The sequence below is a fragment of the Centruroides vittatus genome, unplaced genomic scaffold (genome assembly GCF_030686945.1).
Source record: "Centruroides vittatus isolate TY-2023 unplaced genomic scaffold, ASM3068694v2 contig_359, whole genome shotgun sequence".
Lineage (NCBI taxonomy): Eukaryota > Metazoa > Arthropoda > Arachnida > Scorpiones > Buthidae > Centruroides > Centruroides vittatus.
Window position 1 is genome coordinate 502,890 of NW_027122182.1, and position 20,467 is coordinate 523,356.

At 30.3% G+C, this 20,467-nt stretch overlaps 3 protein-coding genes across 3 annotated transcripts; 1 reads left to right on the forward strand and 2 right to left on the reverse strand.

Moving 5' to 3' along the window:
• Positions 1 to 4,151: 4,151 nt before the first annotated feature.
• LOC136974947 (testis-expressed protein 11-like) lies at positions 4,152 to 9,941 on the reverse strand. Its single transcript, XM_067269945.1, has 8 exons — positions 8,366 to 9,941; positions 8,088 to 8,303; positions 7,941 to 8,011; positions 7,627 to 7,871; positions 4,948 to 5,161; positions 4,739 to 4,861; positions 4,532 to 4,651; positions 4,152 to 4,418 (listed from the first exon to the last, which is right to left on the reverse strand). The coding sequence occupies exons 1-8, from the start codon at positions 9,939 to 9,941 to the stop codon at positions 4,230 to 4,232; spliced, it is 2,754 nt and encodes a 917-aa protein (XP_067126046.1). The 3' UTR covers positions 4,152 to 4,229.
• A 3,584-nt stretch (positions 9,942 to 13,525) lies between these two features.
• Positions 13,526 to 17,008, forward strand: LOC136974973 (kelch-like protein 10). The gene is made up of 6 exons (XM_067269967.1): positions 13,526 to 14,124; positions 14,200 to 14,680; positions 15,875 to 16,044; positions 16,130 to 16,238; positions 16,316 to 16,648; positions 16,724 to 17,008. The coding sequence occupies exons 1-6, from the start codon at positions 13,637 to 13,639 to the stop codon at positions 16,916 to 16,918; spliced, it is 1,776 nt and encodes a 591-aa protein (XP_067126068.1). The 5' UTR covers positions 13,526 to 13,636; the 3' UTR covers positions 16,919 to 17,008.
• A 1,921-nt stretch (positions 17,009 to 18,929) lies between these two features.
• Positions 18,930 to 19,548, reverse strand: LOC136974974 (histone H2B-like). The gene has a single exon (XM_067269968.1). The coding sequence runs from the start codon at positions 19,417 to 19,419 to the stop codon at positions 18,985 to 18,987; it is 435 nt and encodes a 144-aa protein (XP_067126069.1). The 5' UTR covers positions 19,420 to 19,548; the 3' UTR covers positions 18,930 to 18,984.
• Positions 19,549 to 20,467: the final 919 nt, after the last annotated feature.

Below are 20,467 nucleotides of genomic sequence, written 5' to 3' on the forward strand. Positions count from 1 at the left end.
TGTGTTTATTTGCATGATATTAGTACATTGTGTTAATCAAAAACATTATAGAGTTGCAAAAATATATAATGTTAACACATTTATTTTATTTATTTATTTATTTATTTAGACATACTGGGAAGAACCCATGATGCGGGGAATACATACAACCAAAATCATTATATATACATTGCAAACTACTGTAATGTTACAATTCATGAGTTATTACAGAACACTTATTCACAAATTCAAACACTTATTTAATACTGTAAAAGAAAAAGATAATAGCGAACACTCCATAAAAATCAAGTATCTTGGGGTACAATGAGACAAACCAAATAACTTTTTGATAAAATTAGCCAAGACCGGATCTAACTCGTCAGATTGATATCCCCAAACTTCAGAGGCATATAACAAAGATGTGACAATTGAATTAAAAATCCTTAAACAATCTTTCAAATTACGTAATTTAGCCGATCTACACATCTGAATAACTATCAGTTTTAATAAAAGCATTCCTTTTAGAAGTCTAAATATGGGATTTATATTTTCTATTATACTTAAATATAACACCCGGATATTTATATAGGGAAACTACTTGTATAACATCGTTTTTAAATCACCATTTATCCAACTTAGCAAGTTTACCACCATTACGAAAGACAACAACTTTAGATTTGATAAGATTCAAGCTCACATTATTTTCTAATAAATATTTATCCAAAATGTTAATAAATCCTTGTAAACTTCTAACAGGGTCAGCAATCAAAACTATATCATCTGCATAGACCAATATTTTAACACTAATGCCGTTCACGTCGATACTTTCATAGTCAGAGTTATTTATTCGTTCAATTAAATCATTTAAATATACACTAAACAACACAGGACTTAAAACATAGCCTGTCTAACACCAGTAGCAGTGAAAAAAGGCCTAGAACAGAGACGTCCCCAATTTAATTCTAACATTAGACTCTTTATATAATTCTGTAAGCAAAGAAACAAATTTAAAACTAACTAATACCATATTTTAAGAGTTTTTTTTCCACATTAAATGCCTATCTACGGTATCAAAAACTGAAGACAAATGAACAAAGAACTTACTAAAGCATATACTTTTCGCCTTTTTCTCATTAACGTCTTAGTAATAAGAGTATTCAAAATAAAAGCATTGTCTATCGTAGAATATTTTTCTCGAAAACCAGCCTGATTCTCAAATAAAACATCATTTAAATTTAACCAAGTAACCAACCTATGACACAATATACGACAAAAAATCTTTGAAACACAATTTAACAACGAAATTCCTCTATAATTACTAGGAGTCGATTTAGAACCATTTTTATATACTGGACATAGGATAGCACTACCCCAATCCTTTGGCACTACCCTAGATCTCAAGGTTCTATCAAAACTTTTAAGCAATATCGAAAAAACAGAATTCATCCTCCAAAATTCGGAAGGGATACCGTCAACCCCAGGCGCAGAGCCAACTTTAACTTTACTTAAAACATAGCTGAACTCAGAATCCGTAATGTCTACGTCCAAAATTTCATCAGACCAAATTAAACACTCATTGAAAACAGACAAATCTACGATATAAGGAAGTGAAGAACCATATAAAGAATAAAAATATGTAAACCACTCCTCCAAAGAAATGTTCACGCTATTATTATAATTTCTAATTTTGCACAAATTCCAAAACCATTTATTATTTTTACGGAAGATACCCGAATAATGAATCGTATACAAAAACTTTTTTTCCTGGCTAAACAAATTTTCTTAACCAAACCACGAAATAACACAAATAATTTGCGATACGATTCCAAACCACTTTTCTTTTAAGAAAAGTGGTTTGGAATCGTAGTTTTTTAATGCTCAATCCGAGCATTAAAATCACCCAAACTAGAAACACAAATCTGTTCATAGTCTCACAATTCCAAAAGATTCTTTCAAAAAGACTACCCTTATTATTCACCTGAGGTAGAACAGGAATGTCCAAACATAATACTACAGGAAATTAAGAAGTTGTTAGACCAAAATCAATAACCGAAGAACCCAAACTAGAAACAAATGTATATTCACCAGCTTATATAAAGCTCGCCAAGCTCTATTTCTGTTACGTATCATTAAGAGACAATCCAGATCAAACCAATTATTAATATTTATGTAATCTTCTGGTTTAAAATTCATATTATGGGAATTAGCTATCTCGACAATTAATTTACTTACAGTTGATAAAGAAACAATCACATCCCAACAAATGTTTCTTAAAATCAAACACAAATCTGTTCATAGTCTCACAATTCCAAAAGATTCTTTCAAAAAGACTACCCTTATTATTCACCTGAGGTAGAACAGGAATGTCCAAACATAATACTACAGGAAAATTGTCCGATAAACAACAATCATCAACAAAAAAAGATTTAACACAACCCCATACACAAGAAGTTGTTAGACCAAAATCAATAACCGAAGAACCCAAACTAGAAACAAATGTATATTCACCAGCTTCATCACCAGACATTCTACCATTTAATATTATTAGATTTTTATCTGCACAGAATTGAAGCATTTTTTGACCGCTTCTATTCACGATAGCATCCTTAGATGTCCTGCTTCTTTTAGCAAAATCAATACCAAAAGCATCACCGATGTAGGGAGGAATAACATTTCCCTCACCCATCCGAGCATTAAAATCACCCAAAATAATTAGATTAGAATCATCATTGAAATGAAAATTAATTAAAATTTCAAAAATTTCCTGCCACCTATGCTCTTGCATATAAACAAAACATATCAAGAATTCACCAACAGGAAATATAATACTGTATTAATCAAAACCAATAATTCATCTCTATAAATTACATTATAACGAAAACATACTTTTATAAATAGCAACCATCCAGCCTTAAATCTACTCCTACTACCATCTCTAAAAGCATCACCAATGATAATTATAATCCAATAAAACCTCCAAATTACTTTTATTACTTTTAGAAGAATACCAAGTTTCAGATAAAAGAAATTACATCAAATTTACCCGAATCCTCATCATATTCATATTTCACTCCATCAATAAATATTTTATCATAGGTTAAACGTATTCTATGAGCACCTTCAGATTTCTTCTGCCTTCCAAACATCCTTAACTTATACCTAATGTCTCTTAATCGTTGAGAAAAGTCATCGTTAACAAATACATTCAAATTACGAGACTCAAAAACTGCTTTTTTAAAAGATAATTTATCATTAAGAGAACTAAACTAACAAATTATTATTCTAGGCCTATCACCAAATTTCTTCCCAACTCGCCTAGCATCGACATATCGCAACAAAGGCAAATTCAACTTATTCATAGCAAAAGATTTAACTGCCTCCAATGTATCCATTGCTGACTCTCCAGCTCCTTCCTCCAAACCGCGTATCACTATGTTATTAATTCTCCGCTGATTGTCCATATAACCCATCTCTCGTTCCATTTTCGACACTTTCGTACTAATATTATCATTAAGGGAAGAGCTCACCGACTCCGACCCATCCGAACCAATCCTGGCCTCAAAATCAACAAGTGCCCTGTTAACACATTATATATATTTTATGTTATATATTATATATTATATAAGATACTACACGCTTATTTTTCTAACACCTGGAATGATGAGCCTAGCGAGATTTTAAATATCGTGTTCCCTTTTTGTTCGTTTTGATGTCATGCCACATCTAGTGTTAAAATTTAATAGAAATTGGAATTTGAACTGCTGGGAATCTTATCTACAACTTGGAAACAGTGCTGGTCATTCCCGAGAGTCAATTAGTGCCGGATTACTAACGTGTCGAACTTGCGAACGGCCAGATTAACGAGATTGTAATAACTTATTTCGTCTCTACCTTAAACTTTTAATTTGCAATAATTCCTTAATGAGTTGTTTATACATGAAATTCTTTTTTTATGATTCTATTGTTATTATTATTTTGAATTTTTGTTTAAATTAAATCTAACTTATGATTCTCTGTAAATATATTAATGCAAATATACCATTGAATATTAAAGTTTTTGAAAGAATATTTATTACATAACACCATACAAAGTATTATAAAAATGAACAACTTTAGATTCTTGTTAATAAGAGTAATATAATCTTAAGCGAATTTCCATTTTCTAGAATAAATAAATAAAAGAGTAATTCTGTCTTAAATATAAACAATATAAACTTTAAAATGAATTTCTTATTAAAATCTGGGCAAATTTATTTTAAATTGGAACAAAACAACTCTTTAAACATTTTTCTCATTTTATCTCCATGAACAGATTTTAAGGCATTTAAATATTGTAAAAATTTTAAGGATAAATTGCACCATTCATATGCATTTTCTGTGTTGTTTCTCATCAGAAAATAAATGCCACAATTCCAGCATTCTACCATTACCCACACCAACTAAAGAATCATGAAATGCAACAATTTAAATTGTTATAATCCTTTTAAATGAATATTTGGTATTTGAAAATTTTTTTATAAAAATACAGTAGTAGTTTATAAGATTTTATTACCTCTATTTCAGGATACTGCTTATTCAATTTAGTTTTAATAATTCGTAGTAATTCTGTCAAACACGACAATGTTTCTTCGTATATATCTGTTTTTCCACTGTTCAATAATTTTAACATAACCTGTGATAATATTAAAAAGAAATTATTAATTATGTTTCATGAATTATATCGCCCGAGAAATAATATTTATAATAAAAAATATCAAACATGAATTAAGCTATGATAATTGCGACTTAGTTGCATCACATCTATACGTTCATTTTTCAGATTCTTCGTGATTGCTATTTTTAATGCATTTATAGTAATTCTATAGTACAATAAATTGTGTTCCTATAAAAAAATAATAATTTGATGCTTCAGTAAGCTTAATTATTTTTATTTCTTGCTGTAAATCATTGAGTTACATCATTTCTTACCATGGATAAACTTGATATTAATTCGAAAAATTTTGCATCGAGCTGTGTCATATTCGACATACATTCAAAACAGTTTTGCAAGGTTGGACTTTTTAATTTGATTCTGATTTCAAATTCATACAGTAATAGTATTTGAATAAAAGTGTTGTCATGCTCAACATTTCCAGTTAAATTGTTACTCTTCTTGTACTGATCAATCATGAAAATCATTTCACTGCAATGAAAATCAAACAAGAATTAATTAAATGAATTTTAAAATGTTTATATCTTTAACAATTATTGTTCATAAATAACTTTCATCTCTTACAATATTTCACAATAAATTTACAATATATTACATTATTTCACAAAAATTTTCTGTGAAATATTATAATGAATAATGCAAAATTAATTGTGCAAAACTGACACGAAATCTCATTAAAAGTTTAAGTTTTATCTTATATATAAAATTCTCGTGTCACAATGTTAGTTACCTTACTCCTCTGAAACGGCTTTACCGATTTTTACCAAATTTTATATGCATATTCAGTAGGTTTGAGAATCGGCTACTATCTATTTTTCATACCCCTACACCATTTCCCCCCTTTCAAAAATATATTTATATATGGATTAAGGCTTTTATGTCCAACAGATGGCGCTAACTTCCGACGACCTAAGTTTGCTTTTCTGTGAGGCATTATGCTTTTCTGTGAGAATGGACTGAAGCAGATCATTTTCTATCTATCTATATAAATAAAATATAACGTTCGTTTGTTCCTACCGATTCTTTTGAAATTTTGACACAACGTTGCATTCGAATACGCACGTGTTTTTATATAATATACATGTCGAAATTCCCCCAGTGGGAGGAGATGGACGGGATTAAGGCTTACCGTGAAGAACTCGGCTTCCATTATACTATTTTACATGCGGTTTTTTGCGTTTTTAATTGCGTTTTAATAGGTTACGTCAACAGAATATACACTAAAAAGGGATTTTTCGATATTCCTCAGCGGGAAAAGTGACGGGATTAAGGCTTACTGTGAAGAACTCGGCTTTTATTATACTATTTTAGATGCGTTTTTGATGTTTTTGATTGCGTTTTAATAGGGTACGTCAAGAGAATGTACACTAAGAAGGGATTTTTTGAAATTCCCCCACGGGGGAAGTGTTATACATTTATAATAGATACATTTTGAGCCACAACAACGCGTGGCCGGGTCAGCTAGTATTCTTTAAAATTATGACACTCATACCCTATGTATATAATGAAAATATCTTGTAATAAAATAAAAGTATCAGTTTAAAATTTCATATAATCCATAAGATAGTTAGATAAAAAAAATAAAAAAATAGTCAAAGTTCAGATCAAATGTAAGCAGATTTTACAATTATATCAAGATACTAGTGTTAATCATCTATATTAATTGTGATCCAGTAAAGCCAATACTAAATCAAAGTTAAAAAAGACGTGGATTTTGCCAATAGAAATGACGGTTAATCCTCTAAACTGAGGGAACATTAAGAACTATATCGTGAAATTTCTGAAAATGTTAAAAAGAATAATGACTTTCTCATATATTTTTAACACTAGTTACATTAGTAATAATATTACATTGTCAATGTTGCAATTAGAAACCATCGTCAGAATCGTTCTTTATGAAACTTCGTTCATTCCAATCATAATTTAAATAATTATAGGATTAGTGAATAGACGTTTAAATGAGGAAATAGGCAGGTAAAGTTAGAATTAAAATTTGACTACTTCGACATTTCACAAGTGATTAATTTAATTAAAAAAAGAGCTGTTCTGAACATTTAACATTGTTCAAAGGGGAAATAAACATACCAATAATTCAGAAATCAAAATATAAATTTGAATCTTTTAATGCAGAATTTTGCATTAAGCGAAAAGGTGGTGGACATGTTGTGTAAAACTCAATATTTTGCCCTATAAATTAATTTTAGATATTTTTATTTTGAAATTGTGTAATTATAGAAATTTTATAAGGTCGTGATGCCTTATTTTTCTCTACTTTTTGTTAAGATTTTTAAAAAATCCAACATCGACTTGCTGGATTATTTTGCTTGAAAAACACCAAGACATATAAGCAGAAAGTTAAAATAGTATGTGGCCATATCTGTTAAGAAATGTTATTAGAAAAATAACTTTTATATTATATATTAAAAAGACAAAAAGTTTATTTTTGTTTGTAGAGATGAGTTTCTGAAAATATTGTAAGTGGAAGTAACGAGTAAAATTTTCAATTAAATCCGACCCCATTCGAGATGTGACACAACCCCCTTGACCTTTAACCATCAAAATTTAATAGCATCAATTAAAAGTTACCGTGCCAAATTTTATTTCCTAATCATTACTCCATTCTGAGATACCCAACGAAATAGATGCCAACATACACAGAATTTTCTCCTGTTTTACTTTCTTGGGTTCAGAGATCTCAAAACATCGAGATTTGTAAAAAAAAAAATAAATAAATAAAATAATAATAGCAATAATAATAACCCCGAGAGGTAAAATTTGGCACAATTACAATACTCTCCCGTGTTGTATAGGCGTACACAACAGCAGGGAAAGTAAAAATCGAGGTTTTTGGGTATTGATCTCGCAATCTGTAGATATTTCTATAATTCTAAGATCAATAATGAATTTTTTCAATTTAAATTTTACGTCGACAATACCTTAGACTATTCATATTGGTTTCGTTTTCACTTCGGAACATATATAATCCAGAAGCGACGGCTAACAATAAGAAATTATTCCTTCTTGTAATAACATCTACATTAACTTCCTTTATAATATTCATTATTTTCCAGCCCATACGAAATAATCGATATACATAAAATTGGGGTACATTTTCCTGAATAGCCACATTCCAACATATCTTAGAAAACCAAACGCATTTATCTTCTATTTCTTGATCATCCTGTAAAATAAAATTGTTATTCAAAAACGTTTAACGTACATAATAATCTCCAATACTTAAAAAAATTACTTGTATTGCTTGAAGACATTCTTCGCTTTTTTCTACGTCCGATAGAATTCTGTTAAAATCTAAATTTTCTTCTAAATAAAATTTTAAAAATATTGTTTAATATGTTTTAAAAATATGAGATTTTTAAGAAAATATTAAAAAATTTACCTCCGTGTGAAATTTGAAGTTGAATAGAACATTGCAGAAGTTTTAATTTTGTTGGATAATTTCCAAGAATATTATCATATAATTTATCAAAAATTTGAATATTAAATTCAACATCATTATTTTCTAGAGCAAGACGGTAATATTTCATTAATAAATGGACAAGTGCAGTCGACACTGCATCATCAATACATGTCTTCTGATTATTTATCTTCAAAACTAAAACGATTATTTAAAAAAAAAATGGAATTTAAATGTTATAGAAAATGTTGAATACTTACCAATAATATTCACTGTTTCTTCAATTAATTTTTTATCTTTAGAAAGAATGCCTATTTTTAAAACTAAAAGCAAACTTAAAAGGTCTCCATTTTTGATAAATTCTGTATCGTCGAGTAGCTCTTTTGATTTATCAACCAATCCAACTTCTATATAACTGAAGGACAACTGCCGTTTCAACCAGTTTATATGGTCTTTAACATTGTGGTGATTATTATTATTTGTAAGCTCTTCGTATATTAATAAGCAACATTGATAGCATTGTACAGCGTCCTCATATAATTTTTTTTTTAAATATTCTGTGCCAATTTCCATAGCAAAGAGAAATACATTTTGATCAGATTCGGGATCAGATAACGATTTAAGCTCATTCAAATATTGCTTTATAACGTTTTTAGCTTCTTTAAAATTTCTTTGTTCAAAGTATAAATTTAATTTTAAAGTCAAGAATCTTTTAATCTCTGATTGTGGTATATCTTTAAAATTTGAAATAAATTTTAATGCCAACTGGACATAACCAAATTTCAATAACATTTCTGCAAATTGTATTGAGTTGCAATTAAAGTTGGGTGAATCTAACAATTTATTGACAAATTCTTCGATATATAAGGGCTTCCCACTGTGAAGAATAATATATAACCTGTCCAGAAAGCATTCTAATTGTTTATCTCGAGTATCTACGAGCTCAATAGCATGAAGAGCTTCTTGCCAATAACGTTCAGCATCCCATTTAATATAAGCATTTGCTAATAATTTTAACGTTTGAGCTGATTGGGATGATTGCACTTCTCCTTTTCTCCTCAACCCATAAGATTCTCTCAACCAAAAAACACTCCATTTGTAATTTTCTTCTTCAAAGCATTTAACTCCATTATTATAACAAAGATCGGTCAAATAACTTTGGAGGAGAGGAAAGTCATAAACAATTTCTTTAATTTCAGAAAAATAATTGCTACCCTTTTCGTTTTCTCCTGCATTAACAGATAATTCCAAACGATATAACGTATTTATTGTTTTATATTTTTCTAAATCTATCCTATAATTATTAGACAAATTTCCATTTTTAATTATTTCTTGAAACATACTCAAACACAGCTGTAAAAAGTCGAGTGTTTGTTTTGCATCTAATGGATTTTTATTGATCATCCAGACTCGACAAGCTTTCAATAATAATTTTATCACAATAATTAAATTTTTTATCTTAAATGATAAATTAAAATCATTGTTAATATTCAAATTCAATAATAAAAATCTGGAAAATATTTCGTATAGAAGAGCATTTGATTGATCAAAGTTTCTAGCATTTAGTTTATTATGAACAAGTTTGTTTAATTTATGAAGATAATTTTTTATTCTTTCAGTGAATTTGTCACCATCAAGGTTAACATTCTTTAATAAGCAAATTGATATATCTCTTAAAGAATGTAATGAAGTTTCCATTATTTGTGCATCAATATTTTCACAAGTATCATCTATCGAATTCTCTAATAAACATAAAACATTGTCTAATTCATTCATAAGTTCATCAATACAATCTTCAGCTTGAATTAAAGAGATATCTTCTTTATTTGACTGCATCTAAATATAAATACGTAGTAGATTTTAATACATTTTATTTTGCAATATATTTCTGGCATTCATTTTACAATAGAAATATTCAAATTTATTGATTATTTAATTTATGACTAGTAAGACATTAGCCAAAAATCTTCAATTACTAATATATGGAAATTGGATCCTCAAAATAAGCCTAATTCATAGTTGGGAACCTGTAACCTTTTGTGTTTTCTAGTGCAACGTATGAAATGTAAAATGATGTAAATTTAATTTTACTGTCATAAATTTTAACGTAAAGCCAGCAAATCAAATGTAGACAGAAATTAATTGATTTACTGTATAGAAATTCAAATGGGATTAATGCTATTAAATTTTGGTGGTTAAAGGTCGTGGGGATGGGGAGATTATGACAGTCGTATATCTCCAGTAGAGTCGAACTTAATGACGATTTTACTTGTTATTAGCATTTACAATTTTTTTATTTTTTATTTTTTTATGAAACCTATCCCAGCCCTCAAAATTAAGCTTTAGTGTCATTTTATAATAGTCAAAAATATAAAACTTTTAAAATTAAAATATGATAACAGATGGCTCCACCAAAATTTTAAATGCTGGGAAAGTTGAGCAACTCGTTTTGGTTTATTTCATAGAGCTATCAATTTTATACATCTTCAAAAAACGAATCTAAAGGGTGCGATAGGAAAAATTACCCGTAAGATTTTTATTTCGATTTATATCATATAGTATTTATATTTTAATATTTTTAACATTCAATTTTGTTATAGATAAGGAAAACACAAACTGCTTTCTCTATTACAATTCTTGGTGTATTGTGTGTTGTTATTTTTTCATTCAATTTTGTTAATTTTTATGTTATTTGAATTATTAAGCTTATCTTAAACAATTTATAAAAGTATTATTGCTTTAATTACTCATTTCATTACACAAATTTAAAATTTCCCCTGTAAGATCTCTGAATCAGCTTTTATATACGCGTGTATAACTAGCAATGCCCAGAATGTTTTGATCACTAAATGCTTTATGACAACAATTAAGGTGAATACTTAATAAAAGTATTGCGCTTATTAATTGATGCTTTTTAAATGGCAGACGATATTCAGCATTTGACAATATCATCTAAGTTTCAAATACATAAATATACTACTTAATAATTAAGTGGTATATTAATTTATATTAATTATTATTAGTAATTAGTTAATAACACTACCAACAAAGATTTTTTAGGCAATAAAATACGTAATTCCCATAAAAAGATGTTCCTAATTTCAAAATGCACCATCAAATTTTTATATTAAGAGATCAAAAGATATACACATTTTGTATAATGATACACATACAGAATAGCATATCGATATAGCGAATTCATCTATAAATATCATTCTAACATTGTTTTATTTCTTTATTTACATCATTTTGCACGTCAGCAGATATATCAGAATGGGAATCCATATTTCTACGTGGACTCCGGGACAAGTTTCGATCCCGCAAGATATCAAAAGCCTTGCACCAAAAGTGGCTGTTCTACAATAACTATACTGTGATATGTACTGTACACTGCTTACTCCTCATAAGAAACCAGCAATAGTCTCTCAGTATCACTGAATCCATGCGACCTTGATAGCTCTTTTCCACGGTTGAAACGGTACCTTTCATCAAATTCGTTACTAACACCTCCAAGATTTCTGGGAAAAATTATTTTAATTCGAGCGTCATTTGCTGGACGGATCTCAACAAACTGTCCCAAAACACCTGCAAATAAGCTTAGTCTGGTTTAAAGCACCGAACAATACGCTCACTTTAGGAAAATGAGGTATCAGTTTCAACTTTCAGCTGCTTGTTTTACTTCCCCAAAAGCGCTTCTTGTGGTATGTATTTTTAATATTGGTAGTGTTGGATCATTTACTTCACATTGGTAAAGATACAGATACCTGACATAATATAGGTTTCAATATCTGAAAAATGTGACATTTTCTCTCTGATTTTCGGAATTCATAAGAAACCATCTTTATTTCCTCCGTAGGTAAAAATCATGTTAGGTAATGTAATTAAACTTAGCATATGTATTTGAAAGTTTCAGACAGTATTGTCAAATATTGGCTTTTCTCTTATTTTTGACTTTTTTGTCCTACGGACGTCGAGAGGGCCTTTTTTTCGAGATCCATCATGTGTTAGGCCAGGCCCACAACGGGGCATCTGAGTGATGAGAGGCGAGACCCATTAACTTATGGGTCTCGCCTCTCATCACTGGGGTTTTTATGGGGTATTTTGTTTGCTCGGATTTGATCCCTAGTTCCCCAAAGAGGTAGAATGATTCCTTAACTGCCTCGGCCAACCGCCAAACATTGGATGTACTGTTTTTAGACATGAACAATGCCTAATTGACAATGACGTATGTAATTAGATACAATTATACCTCTGAAGGCATTATTTACAGGTGTAATGTGATGTAAATAATGCCTTCAGATGCTCTTCAGAGGCTCTAAATATTAAATAATTAGGCATTATTATGCCTAATTATTTAAGATTTCAAGTTAGCAATCATATTGTTTATTATTTAAGAATTAAATATTATTTTATATTGTTTTAACGTAATTATTTCAGTGTAATGTGCTGTAAATTTATTTAGAAAAGTTTCTATTAAAATCGTTACAACTTACCATTTAAGTTAATGCAGATAATTTTTATATTTTGATAAAATTTCTTATGAAGTCAGAAGAAGTAGAACTTCTCTCTACAGTTCTTATGGGGTTTTTTAATCGTCTGTTAATTATTTTACTAGCGCCCCCTTTCCAAAAAGTATTTTTTTTAATTAAAACTTTTATTTTGTATTAACAGTTTCCTTTTAAAACTATTTGCTAATTTCAGTTTCATTATTATAACTTTTGTTATATTATATTACTTTAAATACAACCCTATCTTATATTTAAAAAAATTCTTGTACAATCAAATTATATTTGTATTTTGACGGCCGAACGGTCGCGCGGTGAAGGTGGCATGATGGACCGGGAATCGAATCCGGACGGGTCGAAAAATCCTGAGGAATTTTTCGGGGAGTAATCCGACCGGATATGTCGGCCTCCGTCCCTCATCACCTGGCTTTCTCATTGTGGGTCTGGCCGAGCCCATGGGCATGCTAAAAAAATGTTTTCTTAGTACTCATAGATTGAAAAAAGTTTAAAAAATAACTATCCACATTTTTCTAAAACCCGATAAATAGCTACAAAGATATTCTTGTCTGATTAATTTAAATATTGTGATTAGTAAACGAATATAATTACTTATACATTGCAAAGCCTCTCATAATTTCGCCGGTTAATAGATCTCATCTTCTATAAGCTTGTGAAATTTGGCCAAGCATTTATGAAACAACCCGTACAGATAACATTTAATAAATAAAATTAATTATATATCCGCTTTGATATTTTATTTTGCTGAATTTTTGAGACAGAAATTTGAAAATTACTGTATATACTGTAATTACTGAATTTTATATTCATTATGAATTATTTATTAAATATCAATACTAACAATGTTGGCTTATTTACACAGCAATAATACATTTTATTTATTATTATTTAATATTGTATTCTAATAATCAGGATCATAAACAGCTTCTTTATTTCAGTATTTCAACGTTTTTAGTCATCTCAAGAGTTAATTCAAAATTTTTAGCTGTTGAACCAGTACAGGAGGTCATGTCTAATACAAATTCAATACAAATATCAAAGAAGAATAACAAAATACAACAGAACTATTCAAACTCATCTCCTCAGAACATCTTATGGAAAATGATGAGTGAAGGTTCAATATGCGATTCTGTCTTAAAGACCACGGACGGAAGGGAATTTCAGGTTCATCGAGCGATATTAGTTACCTGCAGTCCCTACTTCGAAGCGTTATATACGAGTTCGATTAACAAGATTCCAAGAAAAGTAATCATGATTCCAGGTATAACGGCGAAGATGCTGCAGCACATAATACAGTTCGCCTATATGCGACACAACGATATATCGATAAACAACGTGAGCCAATTAATTTCGGTGGCTGATAAATTTATGGTCTTCAAAATGTTAAAGAATTGCTGCGATTTTCTGCTTAATCACATCAATAAAAGTAACTGCATCGACATATGGAAGTTGTTCAGGTTTCACCACTGTAAAGAGATGGAATCGAAAGCTTTCAAGTGTGTATATTAATTTTTATAAAGCATTCTTATAGTGTTACGAAATCACGATAAAGTTTTCGCCTTCTTTAACAGATTTATATTAACCAACTTTACAAAAGTCGCTAGAGAAGAACAGTATCTAACACTGTCCGTGGATGAAGTGATAAAGATCGTAAGTCACGAAGAACTGAACGTCAAAGGAGAAGATTTCGTGTGGGAAATGGTTTTGCGTTGGATCGAACACGATCAAAATGGCCGTTCGATGTATACTAGCAGACTAATACCGCATGTACGCTTGGGTTTGATGGATCCGGATTACTTTATAGAAAACGTCAAATCGAACAAGTACGTTTGTAACGATTCAAACTGTCGCTCTATTATCAGCGAAGCCATCAAGTGCCTATTTGATTTGGATGCGAACACGCTGGAAATAAACCGTAGGCCTATTATATGTGAACTACAGATACCAAGATTACCATATGGAATCGTCTTCGCTATTGGTGGTTGGAGTGGCGAAAGCGCTATAAATCTTATAGAAACTTACGATATTAAAACGGATAGTTGGATGTTGCTTGTGAGTAACTAATGTTTAGGCCTACTTGTAGAGTGTTTACACAGTATAATTACACAGTATACATCCATGCAGTGTTTATACAGTTGTTATGTTATACATATGTTACCTACTTCCAGTATACAGAAAGTATTTAGATAGTATAATTATATGGTGTACAGCAGTGCCGTAACTAGGATTTTGGACGCTTATGGCCAAGAATAAAAATGGCCTCTTTTTAATTTTTGTTATATTTCAAAAATAAACAACCATTTTTATTTTTATTTAATATGTTCGTAGAAATTACAGATCATAAATACTATATAAATATAAATATAGAAGTTTTTTTGTGTTATTAATTTCGAATACATATTATTCCGAAACCTTGTCGTTGGCGCCTTTATTAAATAGACGCCTATGGCGGGGGCCATGTTGGCCATACCCTAGTTACGGCTCTGGTGTACAGTGTCTACTGCATAACTGTTATAAAAACAAAGCTTGAAATATGTGTTGTTTCTGTTTGAAACCATTATGGCTAGGGTAGGATTTGCATATGGCGATCGTCAAAAAATGACCTCCTCCCAAGATTGTTACACTTTTGGATTCAGGGAATCTTGAAACGACGAGAAATGCAACAAATTGGAAGTTTTTAGTGTGTATGGATGTTTCTATGTGTGTGGGGAGCACGATTTCGTTCACCTTCTTTGAAGCTTAATAAATCCTGTGCTTTTCGTCGAAAATTTATGAAAATTTGCAGGAAGGTTTGTGTCTTAGCAGGATTAATACCATTAAAATTTGGTGGTTAAAGGTCGAAGGGATGGAGCGATAGAAGAGGTCGTGTGTCATATCTCGAGTAGGATCGGACTTCATGATAATTTTAGTTGTTATTAGCATTTTCAATTTTATTATAAAACTCAACCTTACTCTTAAAATTAAGCTTTTTGCCATTTTATAATATTTAATTACATAAGAAGTTTTTAAAATAAAATATTATAACGAATGGCGCCATAAACAGTTTTAAACGTTGCAGGGAAAGTTATGTAACTGGTTTCTGGATTTTTTTCTCTAAGATTTTCTATATTCATTCTACAGTAAATGAAAATAGAAAACAGTACTTTTATAATAAATTGTAATTTTACATATCTTTGTATGATTTAAGAATGGAAATGCCAATTTTACTCTATAGAAAGTACTAAAACGAAATTAATATTTTCACAGTTACCCACAGAAAATCAAGTTGGTCCAAGAGCTTACCACAAATGTGCAGTTGTGGGTTACAAAATCTATATTTTAGGAGGATTCGATGGTACAGAGTATTTTAATACTTGCTATTGCTTTGATACCTGCACGACAGCCTGGATGGAGATTGCTCCAATGTATTCGGAAAGGTTAATATTTACTTTCTTTATATCGAAAAAACAGTTTAAGCATAGATCACACAAGAATCTCATATTCACTGTATATATTTTTTAGGTGTTACATTAATGTAGCCGTTACAGACAACATTATATACGCCTTGGGTGGATATAATGGAATAACCAGATTAAATTCGGCAGAGAAATATAACTGTGACACAAATCAAGTAAGTATAATAAAATAGTTTTTGTTTTATAAAATTTTACGAACTTTAGAACTACATTTTTGTTTCTCCCGTTTAAGTGGCAGATGATCTCTTCCATGCATTTCGAAAGGAGTGATGCATGTGCTACAGAGTTAGAAGGATGCGTTTATGTTGTGGGTGGTTTTAATGGTCGAGATTTCATGAATTCGGCAGAATTTTACAATCCCAAAACGAATCAGTGGACTACGATATCTTCCATGAGTACCTTTCGTAGTGGGGTTTCTTGTACAAATCATAACGGAATTCTCTACGTTTTTGGAGGTTTCAACGGAACTTCTAGACTTTCTAGTGGCGAAAAATATAATCCTAGAACCAAAAAATGGCTTTCTCTTTCGGATATGAACATACCTAGAAGTAATTTTGCTGTCGTTGTAAGTAAATTTCGCTTCAGTTGATTTATGCACATATGGTATATATATGATATGTAATTCTTTTTTCCTTAATAGGTTTTAGAAGATCTAATATTTGCTCTGGGTGGTTTTAACGGCGCTACAACTGTTTCTAGTGTGGAGTACTACGATATAAAAAACGATGAGTGGATTCAAGCTAATGAAATGCACATTACAAGATCTGCTTTAACAGCTTGCGTAGTAACAGATCTACCTAACGTCAGAGATTATATCTCAAGAAGAGAAGTCTGATCTCTGAAAATAACAAGTTCAATAAATTTCTTGTACAGCAGACTTAAGATTATTAATCAAAATCTACTCCTTTCACACGTTATCCGTTTATAAAGGAATTTAAAATAAAATTTAAAATGCTTCTAAAATGTTATTTAAGCATTATTTCTTTATATTTGTTATGTAAGGAAGGGATTCTCAAAGTTTTTTTTATTCGCTTAGCTTTTAGATCTGCTTCAATATTAGTCTTCTATCCCAACTCGTATGATCAAAGTAATGTTTCGATATTAGTAGGAACATAACAACAGGAATAATAAATTGTTCTACAAATAGTAAAATTTAAAAAATAAACACTTAAATAAATGCGTATATTTTTAATGAAAATGGGGAAAGTTTGCACCATTGTAAACGTTTTGGGCCTCCTCTTTTGGCACACCTTAGCTCAAAATGGGATGAATAGTCCTAACTTTGCCTATGATTAGTCCTACCGCATCGAAGTCAATCGGTGACAAGGCTTTTCAGAATCTCGCAATGCATAGGGCTCCATGCTGCTTGGACATTTTAAAAAATTTATATTAATAATTTTAAACTATACACCATAAAACTCGTGGGAATTAATTCAAATTAATTTTTGTTTTCATGAAATAAACAAGGCTCAAAAAATTTACAATTTCATTTTTCTTAGATTGATGGACCCCGAAAATGATGATAGGTCTCAAAATTATAGTCGTGCTAGAATTGTTTGGGATTTTTAAGTTGGAAGAAGTGCAACCCACTTTTTCAAATTTAGAAAGTGTTTTCCCAGCAAGATGAAACACCACCACACTGGGCAAATTCTTAGATATAGATAAGTTTCCTAATCGATGGAAAGGCCTCAATGGTTCTATTTCGTCATCTACTCGCTCCCCAGATCTCATGTCTTTAGATTTTTTGTAGGGTATACGAAAAGGTTGTTAACATTACGGAGATCTACAGAGCAATCTATGTAGCTTCATCTATAACTAAATTTTGGATGAAACAATGTCACCACGATGTATTTAGTGCCTTAAAGTCGTTGTATCTACAATAATTTGGCTGAACATTAGAGCGCCTTTGAACAATATCAGTGAAGGAACTTTAAGACACAAAGGCATGATTGGGTTCAGAATCATAATGTATTTCACAGAAGCAGTAAGTATTAAGAACATCAGATTTTCTGTGTGACAAATCCCGAAACAGAGTCAATGATGATGTTCATGATAATCAAGCATAAAAATGTACTTAACCTTCGAATGAAATTTGAATTGTGCTTGGAAATTACATGCCGTATGATATAAACATACCTATCAATGTTCAGCTTCAAAATGAAAATTTCATTTACTCTATAGAGCTAAAACACTTTACTCAATTGTTAAACATTTACTCATATTTAATACTTATATATTTTAATTTATTAAAAATTCACTAGTAATCTTTATAATTATTGTTACATAATTTTAAGTTCTTGACTAATGTATACTTTATTAAATCTACTAAATGTGAGAACATGTACAATAATCACTTTCTATAGAAAGTAATTAAGGTACTGTACATGATTTATAATTCAGTACATAGTAGACAAGTTGTCGAATAGCAAAAGAAGAGAATTACATTGTTCTTTTTGGAAATAAGAGAATATATTATAAAGTGTATATTGTATACATAAATTTACCACAATGCTTGCAAATAATTAATTCAAATAGGCCTACATAAAATCTTTCAATATTAAACTAATTGTAATGTTTGAACTTCAAAAAATTCATATCAAAGATAATACATATTCAAATATAATTGTTTTTATTTAAACAAAAAATATGTTTAATACAATACATTATATAATTCATAAATTACAGAAACTGTCTATTACTCTAAACAAAGCTTATACATATATCAATTTTATCATTTTAACTGAAAATTCAAAACTTTTATCTCAAGAATAACAATTCCAATATTATAGAATCATAGAACATTGCAGAAAATCATATAACATCGAATTATAAAACATTGGATGCATTTCAAATAAGCACAACAAAAAACCAAATGAAATGCAAATACACTCGTCACACTTTCTATTTGAATGTAGAATACTTGTTAACCGCTTTTATTCCTTCGGAAACGGCATGTCTAGCCAATTCTCCCGGCAGCAATAATCTAACGACGGTCTGAATTTCTCGACTGGTGATGGTGGATTTCTTATTATAAGCGGCCAGACGGGTGGATTCCAAAACGATTCTCTCGAACACGTCGTTGACGAAACTGTTCATTATGGACATGGCTTTACCGGATATTCCGGTATCTGGATGAATCTGCTTCAGTACCTTATAAATGTACACGTTATAACGTTCCTTTCTTTCTCGTTTACGTTTCTTCTTCTCCGATTCTCTAATTTCGATATTCTCCGGACGTTTCAGCTTTGCACCTTTTCCAGATTGATGCATAAATGGAGCCATTCGGGCTTTGGAAAAATTCGAAGAGCTTCCGGCTTTAGCGACTTCTTTCTCCATCACAAAAATTCGAATCGACCAATTGCTGAATACGTTTAATTAACTAGAAACGTGCAGTGCGGCGATTGGACAATTTGAATGAGAGCTGTTAATTGCGAATTCGTTAGAGTTTTCAAATTACATTATTATTTATCGCCACAAGAGGGCAGTTGCGCGTTGCAAAAATGTAATGTTAAGAATATTTTAAAGAATTTAGAAAACAAGATTTTATATTTTTCACTTTACAAACACTCGAAAAAGCGTAATAAATAAATAATATATTTTATAAGCTTTTCAATAACATAAGATTCAATCATCTCTTCTAGTTATTAGAAAATACTAGCTGACCCGGCCACGCGTTGCTGTTGCTCAGGAGGATGTAGTACCAGAGACATCAATCTTCTTTTCTCAGTTTCCGATATGTGTTTCCCTGCACAATGGGCCTTTTAGGCCTTGTTGTTGAGTAACTTCTCCCGCTTAGTAAACAAAATTAAGAAGATTTTCAGATAAACGTTTCAAACTACGAAAAATAAATCACAATTAAAATAAATTTATTCATAAAATACTGTATTTAAGTTTTATTGCCAAAATCAGAAAATACTCAGAATGCTGAACAACTGCTGAACGGAATGTTGAATCGCCCTGGAATATTATTCGAAGGGCTATTCCGCATTCCCTTACTTTTCTGGAACTTCTGTGTATTAAAGTTGACATTCAAAATTATATTTTTTAAATAATAAAATTTGACAAAAAGTGAATAAATAAAGATATTTTTAATACTCAATGAAATGAATAATTTCTAATAAATATATTTGATGTCTCCGTAAGTGTGAGACTCGGGCTGATCAGTTTGTGATAGCTCTATGTTAATCTTATTAAACATCATTAATCTTTATATACTTTCTGGATTCTATAATCTAAAATTTTTTCATGCTTTTTACTTACCCAGATAAGATTCGATAATATGCGGCTTTGATTATTTAAAAAATTCTTATAAAATACCTGGACCATTTCGTGAAGTCGTAGAATTTTCACGAGTAGTTGGGTTCTCCAACTTTGTTTTGGAATA

Excerpts from the sequence above, each read along its gene's own strand:
- LOC136974973 (XM_067269967.1), top strand. The coding sequence starts at position 13,637 with ATGTCTAATACAAATTCAATACAAATATCAAAGAAGAATAACAAAATA. Across the intron at positions 14,681-15,874 it reads CGGATAGTTGGATGTTGCTT|TTACCCACAGAAAATCAAGT; the intron begins GTGAGTAACTAA and ends ATATTTTCACAG. Across the intron at positions 16,045-16,129 it reads GCTCCAATGTATTCGGAAAG|GTGTTACATTAATGTAGCCG; the intron begins GTTAATATTTAC and ends TATATTTTTTAG.
- LOC136974947 (XM_067269945.1), bottom strand. The coding sequence starts at position 9,941 with ATGCAGTCAAATAAAGAAGATATCTCTTTAATTCAAGCTGAAGATTGT. Across the intron at positions 8,304-8,365 it reads AGAAACAGTGAATATTATTG|TTTTGAAGATAAATAATCAG; the intron begins GTAAGTATTCAA and ends TAATCGTTTTAG. Across the intron at positions 4,419-4,531 it reads AGCAGTATCCTGAAATAGAG|TTGGTGTGGGTAATGGTAGA; the intron begins GTAATAAAATCT and ends ATGATTCTTTAG.
- LOC136974974 (XM_067269968.1), bottom strand. The coding sequence starts at position 19,419 with ATGGAGAAAGAAGTCGCTAAAGCCGGAAGCTCTTCGAATTTTTCCAAA.